We start from the raw sequence: 10,133 nt of genomic DNA on the forward strand, positions 1-10,133 counted from the left end.
ATAGAAGAAAGTATTCTTGCATTGAGGGAGTACTTGAGTGGAGGCCCAATGTCCTTCTGCTACCTTAATACTAAACCTATAAATATAGGCACATAGATCTGATTAGCAGCCAGATGCTTAACCATTTGTGCCACCAGGGCACCTTGTTTTTACTTACAGAGAAAACAGACGTCAAAGAAAGTAGATGTAGGTTTTACTACTGTAGGCCAAGCAAAATGTAGATAGTGCAAGAGTCGTGTGTTACCTGACCATTCTTAGTGTAGCCGTCCCTATAGCTAGTCTGATAGGTACGTTTTTATAAATGCAATTCAGGAATCCAGTTCATCTAACTCTTAGTGTTTACGTACACAGCTTTGGTACTCATGATTAAAAAACAACTTACTAAAATTTTTCTGTATATGGATGCAGTGTTTTTCATTTGTAAAAAAGAAAAGAAACAGCTATAAATCATTTGATGGCAGTGATGAGTTATTTTACAGTTGACTTGGTGGCAATGAGTATGGTTTTTGGCTTTTATAGTCTCCAGATTCCCTCTAAAAATTTGTATGAGTTGTAAAGTTGTTGTTCCTATTGTCTTTAATGCACCAACTTGGTGTACTTTAGGAGTTGGGGAAAATGATGTGCTATTTATATTATCAATCTTAGGTTAGGGGACTTCTTATTCATGAACTATTTTTGAAATGACTCTTCAAAGAAAGTAAAGAGCTTTTCTTAAACTTTATTTTCATAGGAAAATATTTTATTGGTAAATTCCAGGACATTCTTAAAAACTGTATTTATCTTATACACAGACCTCTTAATAAAAGCTATCTTGAAGTGGTACGATCAGTATTCTTATCTTCAACTTCTTCTGCGACTGGAACTGGTAGAAAACGCACACTCAAGGACTTGCAAGAAGAAGTTTCAAACCTGTACAATAATATTAGATTGTTTGAAAAAGGGATGAAATTGTTTGCAGGTATATGTTATACTATTTTTAAAATTGATTTGCATCATTCTTAAGAATTATTTTTAATAAAGTATCCTTGCTTTACAGAGGAAACACAGGCTGCCCTCACTAAGCACTTGCTGAAGACAATCTGTACTGATATCACTAACCTCATTTTCAACTTCTTAGCTTCGGATTTAATGATGGCAGTAGACGATCCTGCAACCATTACAAGTGAAGTATGTTACGGATGTTCTTGTCACTCTTGATGTGTTTTGTTTTGAAATATGAGCATGTTTTGTTTTTCTCACATTTGAAATAGTGAAAAAAGGAAAGTATGGAAAAGATTTTTAGTTTTCTTCAGTTTAAGTATACTGTCTATAGAGATGCTAGCAGGACTGGTAAAATAACCAGTTTATTAAAATGATGCTGATTTCTTGGGAATAAACAGTTTCATATTTTTTCTTAATTATATCACAGTTCTTGTTTATTGCTGATTGCAGTTCTCTTTACAATATTTTGGCCAGATTCCTAACTTTGCAGTAATTTCCAAGTAGTAATACTATCTCCTTATTTAGACTTAGTTCCAATTCATTCTTTAAAATTTTAATCTCACAGTGAATTCAGAGCTCATCTCTAATACTTTTACGTTCTAACTTAAACTGTTTCAGTCACTTAAAGTTTTGGTCTGTCCTAAGTGGTGTCTTAGGATGACAATGACGATTCCTTCTCCTTTTCCCCCTCCAGTGTCTTCTCAGTCTTTCTAAGGCTGGGGATATTGAAAAAAATTAAGGAAACAAAAATATTTTCATGTAACTAGCTAGATATCAAGGAGTCCTGGTAGCATAGTGGTGTGTTGAGCTGCTAACCTCAAGGTTGGCAGTTTGAAACCACCAGCAGATCAGTGCTGGAAAGATGAGGCCTTCTACTTCCATAAAGAGTTACAGTTCCAGAAAACCACAGCATTTCTACCCTGTTCTATCTGGTCACTGTGAGTCAGCATTGACTTGATAGCAGTGAGTTTGGGTTTTAGTTGTTTTGTATGGTTGGTTGGGGGTTGTTATGTTTTTTTTTGGGGGGGGGCTGTTGGGGAAGGGGGAGCAGGTTATCATTACCCTTGATCCTAGGTCAAGTCACGTAAGTCTCGGGCCTCAGCTATGGTATCTGCTGATGTGACATGTACTACATCAGTGGTATAGGTTGTTTGGGTTTTTTTGCATATTGAGTTTCACATGATTTTCATAGTGGGAACCACTCTCCAATCCCCCAGATACTTTATGCCAGCAAAGTACTGGAGCCTTTTCTTCTTCTGGATTGAGAAGTAAATCCCCACTTCCTCCACATTTCCCTGTGTCCTACTCCTGGGTAAGCCTTGTTATAGGGACTACTATATCAAATTGTCTGCCACGCTTTACAAGGACCCCAGGATTGATGTGGGATGGGAGCAGGTAAATAGTAGTTATCCACCCTTCGCCCATCTCTCCATTTCAGCAGCTTCTTCCTTTGGAAATTTTCCACGGGAAGCAGTAAATGGACTCTGGTCAAGAGTGTCACCAAACTTCAGTGTATGAGGAGAAGGATGTTGAAAAGGCTCCACGAGCCATACGGAAGTATAAACATCCAGCCGTGGAACAGAAACCCGCTGTCCTGACAGGCTTCCCTGATCTGTGTGTGTAGGGCCCCTCCCCTGGCACTGGGGAGGAACGCACTCTTCTTCCCCACCCCGTAGAAAGGAAAAGCCAGCCTTTTCCTCCAAATCCTGTACTTCCCGCAAGGTCAGGGCCCTCGAGGCATCAGCTTACATTGTTTGAGGCGGTCGGAGGCCGAGGTCTGCATCTGGCCCAGTCTATTGGTTTACCTTTCTGTTCTTAAGTTTCTAGCATTTTTTTTCTAGCATGTATTTGTTCCTAGTTTGATGTGTAAAATCCACATTAAGGATATGTTCCATTCAGCATTCTATTACAGTAATACGTTTTGGGGTTTTTTCTTGATCTTGTATCCATTGCATGTCATCAGCAGTACAGTGCCAAAGTTGATTGTTTTTATTTTTACAGGTAAGAAAAAAGATTTTAAGTAAATTATCAGAAGAAACCAAAGTAGCACTCACAAAACTTCATAACTCTCTGAATGAAAAGGTAAGTAAAGGTTGGTTCTATTTAGATATCGTGAGAATGATTGTAAACCCTACCCAAACTTGCATTCTTCACTGAGATAACTACGTGAGAGGCAAAGGGAAAAACGAAGCTGGGACACGTTGCCTTCTTGAGTCCTAAATTACAAGATGTGATGGATGACCGAGAGACCTTTAAATATATACGCGTGTGCATTTACAGGGTTAAAAAGTAAAACCACTCACTCACATAATCAAAAAGCATTAGATGGCGAAGTTGCTTTGGCAATAGTGTAAAGTAGTAAACTGTGGTATTTAATGCCTTTTCAGAGCATAGAAGACTTTCTTGCTTGTCTGGATTCTGCAGCAGAAATTTGTGATATTATGGTGAAAAAGGGAGACAAAAAAAGAGAAAGGTAATATTGTGTTTAATATTCAAAGGCCTTCAAAATGTACTTGGAAAAATCCCATTATCTTCTATTTCCATTTTTACGTGAATGTTTTGAAGCTCTCTCATTGTTAGTTGTCTTTTCATCTTTTTCAACTTACAGTGACCCCATATGTGCAAAGGGGAACTGCTTTATAAGCTGTTCGGGTCTGGGACGTTTCAGAAGCAGATGGCCAGGCCTGTCTTCCAAGACACCTGAGAAGTAGATTCTGTCAACCTTTTAACATAGAGTCCAAACTTAGCTGTGTGTCACCCGGGACTACGAAACTAGTAGACATTACTAATGAATTTGTAAACGTGTGCCCTTTTGTATACAAAATTTGAATTTGACTATGGATTTTAGATGGAGAACTATTGAATCTAAATGGCTCTAGGCCTTTAAGCATATTCAAAGTTTTAAAACACTTAGGTGTCTGAATTGGTACGTACTAGAATCCCTTAATCCTGGAGTTGATCTAGACGAGGAACTTCTCATTCACCTTGGGGTCTTCTGTACTATGTAAAGAATCAATGCAGACGTATTTGAGCTCTGTCCATTCAAAGAACTATCCTTGCTCTACAGCTTTGTGTATCGTTTTCTAGCATTACTAGTTCATGAAGTTTTGGGGTCGTATGTGTGTATGTCCCATATTTAAAATGTCCTTTACAGTGTTTGTGGAAGTAGTTAATAAAAGTACAGCTGAAGAATATAGGGGGGAGAAGGGAATTCTTGAGAATCTCATACTAACGCATTTCTGTGGATGTGTTTTGTGTAGACAGATACTGTTCCAACACCGACAAGCACTGGCAGAGCAGCTAAAAGTCTCAGATGACCCAGCTCTTATTCTGCACCTCACGTCAGTCTTGTTGTTTCAGTTCGTAACTCACAGCATGCTCCATGCACCTGGAAGATGCGTTCCACAGATCATTGCTTTCCTGAACAGTAAAATTCCAGAGGTAATTACATTGTCAGTACACTAGAAACCTTTAAAGCTTTTCGATGTGGAATAGTGTGAATCACTGTGTATACTCACTGTCTCCAAAATTGCCAGCAACAAACTAGAGCATTGAATTTAAAACCTGAGCAAAACTGAAGTCTTTGGGGATCCTGTGAAACATAAGGTAGAGTATTCTGAAATGGGAACGTAAAAGACATATTCTAAAATGGGAATGGAAAAGACACAAGAATATCAGGTCTTCCATTTGATCGTGCAGTATTAGCTTACTCCGGCTGTACTCTACCTCCAAGGAGGAGCTCAAAAGTCTTGTCCTGTGTTTTTGATGACAGCACCTAGCTGAGCTTGCAGTGAAGTGATCAGTATTGGTGTTTTCTGCCTCCTAAAGGGCATACTGTATGAGAGCAGAGACACTGCCAGATTGGCTCTTTTTTTGAGGGTAAGTTAAAAAAAACACTGCTACAAAAGCATAGAAACCTTTATTTAAAATAGATGTATATATCAAACGAGAAGCTATTGTTTCTCAATATAGTCTCCATCTAGGCCTGTACCCTCTAAAGGCAGCGTTTCCATAGCTCTAACCCTTCCCTGAAGAACTCTGCACTCTTTAATACACTCTACAGCAAAATGATAATTTGGGCATCCTTGAAGGACTTAAATTGTTCGTTGAATTGGGGAATAGAAAGGTAAGACTTGAGGAGGGTAAGAATTGTTTGGTTTTTTTTTAAACTATTTTATTGGGGGCTCATACAACTCTTATCACAGTCCATACATTATACATCCATTGTGTCAGGCACATTTGTACATTTGTTGGTATCAGCTCCTCGTTTTTCCCCCTTGCTCCCATACCCTCCCTCACGAACTTTAAGAATTGTTCTTCAAATGTTCCTTGAACTTGGGGAACCGAAGGAAATCTGAAGAGTCAGTAGATTGATAGGGTAATGTTTCCCAGTGAAATCCTCATAGAACAGCCTCTGCTACCATCAACGAATGAGCAGGTACATGGATGTTATGGATACATTCCTCTTCCATCCAATAGAGTGTTGAGAGAGGCCATAGAAGCAGCCATTGTAATGACCACACAGAACGCAGAGACAATATGTATGATTAAGGGGTTTATTTAGGAAGTTAACAGTTTGTAGTGCAAGTGAAAAATGCTCAGGACACAGTTGTTCTTCAGGACATGTTACGGAGTTCTTTCAGGGCTGCTAATACCCAAGGGATATGCCACTCCACTGCAGGCCTCAACCTCAAGCTCCAGCTGCCAGTGAACCCAGCTCCCGAATGAAGTGTCTACAGGCACCCTACTCCAATAAGCCACAACCTGAAGGCACTCAGCTTCACCTCCATGGGTCAGCAAGCCCAATTCCTACGATTAGTGCCCAGAGACACCCTGTGCCACAGCCAGCCTCCTGTCCAAAAACGCTCAGCTTTATTTGCTCTGGGTTGGGTCCATCATGTGTTTTATGTTCTGGTTCCTGGTTCTACTGCTGCCCCTTTGATGCCACAGCTGTCTTCTAGATCAAGGAGAGTTACTGTGCAGGGCTCTCGTGGTCCAAAGGATAAGCTCCACTCCTGGCTCTTGCTGGTAATGAGAAATCTCCCCTGCTGTTTCAAAGAGGGCTCATTTTATAATCAGCAGATTGCTAATCAATGATTCCTGTTAGCAGTTACTCGTAGGTGAGTCCTACCTGTATCTTTCCCCACCTTCATACCCAGGAAAAGGTCGTTGGGTTGGAGTTACAGAGACTGGCTGGAAAAACAGCATTAAATAATGCACTGCATGTGCAGGTCTCCCCTGCCCCTTTCAAACATGAAGGACTAAGTGCTCTGCTTTTACCTCTGCTGGCCTTTTGTCATCAATGCTATCGTAAATTTCTTTGGAATCAGTCCCCATGGATGTCCTTTGTCCTTTGAGAAAACTTGCCAAGGTGACACATTTGTAATCCAAAACACTCTTCATCACTGCACAGCTCATCTCTGCCTTGAGTGCAGCTGAAGCAGGGGGTCCCCTTGGAAACCGCTCTTTTGATTGGACCTGTCTTTTGAAGGCACCCTAATGAGACTAAGAAAAGTGTACTAAGAACTGGTGTGTACCCCTGCACTGATTGTAGAAACAAGTTTAAACACATTTTTTTTTGGAACAAACATATCCATGTATTCTTTGGGAACCTGGTAGAAGTACTTTTTAACTTAACCCTTGTATTTATATGACCAGTGTAAAGATGAGGAACCTCAGTGTCAACTGCCTGAACAAATCTTTCTGTAATCATTATGTCCTTCAGAAAATACATTGTATTTGTTAACTTTTCAACTCTCTTTTCACAGGATCAGCATGCTCTTTTGGTAAAGTATCAAGGTTTGGTTGTAAAGCAGTTGGTCAGTCAGAGTAAGAAAGGTGGGCAAGGAGATGACCCCTCAAGTGAGGAGCTGTCCAAAGAACAAGAAGACACCACCAGTAGCACTCGTAAAGAGCTCCAGGAACTTTCTCCGTCCATTAAAGACCTTGTTCTCAAATCCAGAAAGTCTTCTGTCACAGAGGAGTAATGACCTTAATTGACTTGTGTAGTAAGCATTTTCCACAAAGCTAACTCTGAGTGGTTAAAAAAAAAATCAGTTCACAAATCTTTATCCCCTGTAACACCCCTTCTCTCCCCCCAAAATTCAGGTAAAAGTTGAAATTTTGTATATTGAACTTTCCACGAGGACCCTCCTGTCCACGTTATAATTTTTAAATTATACAGTTGGGGTTGATTTTCTTTCTAGATGTTGACTTAGAGAATAAAATTTCTGATATCTTTCATCCCTGGGAAAGGTCTCATTTGTTCTTTTACTGGGTTTCCTGTGGCAATCTTAGATTTATTCAGTTTAGGCAGGGATTTAAAATGTGCTTTTTATAAGAGGAAAAAGAGAAACCCCTTAGGTATTCAAAGGAGTGCTTTGACCACAGATATTTGTACTCTTGTTTTATTATGAAGCCCTTGTCCTTTATGCTGGTAGTCAGAGGGAACACATTTTCCCACAAGAGAAAACTTCCATGGGACTTAGTCTGGGAGACCATGCTTTTATAGGTGTAGAGCACCAGCAAGCCATGCTTACTGTGTAATATCTATTCTGATCAAACTGCTAACAAGAATGAGAGAAAATAAGAATTCATTGAGAGAGGACACTGGCTATAAGTCCATTTTAGCATTGAAATTGGATTTTTCTGTAGTCAACTTTGTTTGCATTTCTAATTTCAAGCCAATTCATTACTTACCAAAGGAGGAACTTGTTTTAAGTATATTACAAAAGCAAATCTCAAAAACTGAAAAATGCTGTTTTGCGTAGTTCCTTATGTCATTTAAAACTTTGTATTAGGATATTTGGAGCTACTTCTTGTGTTGTTTTAAAGTATTCTGGTGGGGAATAAAATTTGCTGAGTAAGCATCATTATCAACACTAAGATAAACACTACATCCTAGCGAGCCTGTAGAACTGCTCTTGTCCTGTGAGGTTTTGAGACTGTTTATGGGCGTAGGAAGCTCCGTTTTTATCTGGTGGTCTTGAACTGTGGACCTGTGGATCACAGCCCAAGCAGAAGCACTGCCACCAGAGCTCCTGTCAACACTAACAGAAACATTAAGTAAGGAGTGCCTTCCCAAGGGTTCGTGTCTACATACATTCTCAGGTGGCCAAAGGAAGAAAACTACCAAATCCTCTGTGACCACAAATGCCAATTAGTTTTCTCTATTTTTATTCAGTTACCCAAATAGTGAACACCCAACTGAATTCACCCTTTAATAACTTTTACTATTTATAATGTGTCGGCAGATGCCAAAGTAACCTACAATTATGTAAAACAGCATGGGATGTCACTGTTCTAGAACATAGGAAACAAAGTAGGAGAGATGAAGAAGCAAAAAGGAAAGCATTCTGTTTTCATCTGTCGGCATCAAAGGTTTTGGGACTCTAGCACTGGTTCTCTCCCCTTTTCAGTCCCGGCACTCCTTTTCCACGTGGTTTGCGCACTTCCCTGAAACGGCCAGCTTCATCCCCAGCTCTCCTGCTTGGCTCCCTGCGCAGCCTGGCGTGCTTTCCAGAGAGAGCTCAGAGTGTACTTTGAGAGCGTACTGCCTGAAACTTCCTTTTCCCTCATGAAAGTTACTTTTGTAACACTTAACAAAATAACTTATTTTTCTACAGTAAAGAATAACTTTTACTGTTGGCTTTGTAAATAGAATTATATAACTGTAAAGCTTTAATAAAATTAAAATTGTTAAATATTTATGAAATTGATCAGAATTAAGAATGTTGTTTGTAATAAAATTGCCTTTTCTCTTAAATTTTATGCTACTTGGAAGCATCTATTATTTAAAGCAAGGATAAATTAATGTACAAATTATGTGTAATATATTCAAAATTCTCACTGAACATTATTAAAGGATTTTCCTTTATTTTTCTCATGGGCTACATAGATCTTTTGTTCCTTAAAAGTTTGTCACTCATGAGCCATGTCACGTTAGTAATTCATAGCTCAATTAGATAGATTTCAGCAAATAGCTACTCTTGATATTGTATTTATAGTAGAGATATTTTAAAATTATGCTTGGGCATTCATATTCATAATTTTTTAGGCTTTGTGTTTGAAAGAATGGGAAAATGCACTCCACTCCTGGCCATATAGGAAGGTCCTGTAAAGATTGGCACTTAATCATTTTATCGAACTCAGTATATTTGGAGAAAAGACCTTAATGCTCAATTAGAATAATAGAGGAAGAAGTTGCTTAACCCAAACAAGGAGCCATCTCTCAGAGAAACTGCTTTTCAGCCTCACAGGACAGCACCAAGCTGGAGGTCACTGTGCAGCCGCACGCCCAGTTCCGCCTGTCTGCCGATGAAGAAGGGACAAGCAGCTCTTTCCTCTGAGTTACTTGACCACAACCACGTGGGAAAGTTTCCATCAAAAACGAACCTGTGAATTAGTTGGTAGGTTGTGTGGAAAGTGTTTTTTTGCCGAAGACGGTAAAGCCCCAGCCTCCATGTGAAATGAGATGCTGGAATCCGGGCACTTCGATAGCCTACAGATGACTGGCAGCACCTTGACATACTAAGGAAACAACAAGAAATGGCCTTAGAGATTTCAAAACTAAAGACGAAAACCTTGTTCTTCAGGTTTTCAGAAATGGATGTTATCTCACGCAGGTCGCATAACAAGAAGGAACAAAAGTTTTTAGAGCTGTGGTGTCTGTCTCACCAGATCGGCCGCTCATTTCTCCTGTGGCCCTCTTCAGTGACAGTAGTAAGAGCCACGCCAGCTACCTGTTGTGAGGCACAGGAAGGAAAGGAGAAGGTTGATGGTATGAAGGGAGAAAGAGAGAATACAAGTCATGGGCCTCACAATTTTCTGAATCTGCTTACAACTAATACTCATTTTATTGGGGACTCTCAAGTATTACAATCCATAAATCAATTATATCAAGTGAACTTGTATATGTTGTTATCATCATTTTCAAAACATCCTACTTGAGCCCTTTGATAATAGCTCCTCATTCAAAATTATTTTAAATGCTTTGTTTTTGTGGAGATGATAATCCATATAGTTAAGTATAGTGTCTTGGTGAGAGGAAAGGATATACTGCTGAAGAGGAGAAAAAAAGATTGAGAATTTGTCGTTTATTTTTTAGTTCTTTTTGCTTTAGTTATATATAGAACAAAACCCGCTCTCACTGT

General features: G+C 39.4%; 1 protein-coding gene across 2 annotated transcripts in view; it reads left to right on the forward strand.

Moving 5' to 3' along the window:
• Positions 1-8,749, forward strand: part of UFL1 (UFM1 specific ligase 1) — a 35,466-nt gene extending 26,717 nt beyond the window's left edge. Inside the window, exons 14-19 of one of the 2 annotated variants that reach the window (XM_045294378.1) lie at positions 792-958; positions 1,037-1,167; positions 2,983-3,063; positions 3,369-3,454; positions 4,242-4,422; positions 8,400-8,749. In XM_045294378.1, coding sequence (XP_045150313.1) covers positions 792-958; positions 1,037-1,167; positions 2,983-3,063; positions 3,369-3,454; positions 4,242-4,422; positions 8,400-8,561 — 808 coding nt within the window. In that variant the 3' untranslated portion in view covers positions 8,562-8,749. Of the gene's footprint in view, positions 1-791; positions 959-1,036; positions 1,168-2,982; positions 3,064-3,368; positions 3,455-4,241; positions 4,423-6,749; positions 7,225-8,399 lie in introns of those variants that run through there. The other variant, XM_004710910.3, reaches the window with a different exon arrangement.
• Positions 8,750-10,133: the final 1,384 nt, after the last annotated feature.

Source organism: Echinops telfairi, unplaced genomic scaffold (genome assembly GCF_000313985.2).
Source record: "Echinops telfairi isolate 266 unplaced genomic scaffold, ASM31398v2 ScPeMD7_3533;HRSCAF=4204_0, whole genome shotgun sequence".
Classification (NCBI taxonomy): domain Eukaryota; kingdom Metazoa; phylum Chordata; class Mammalia; order Afrosoricida; family Tenrecidae; genus Echinops; species Echinops telfairi.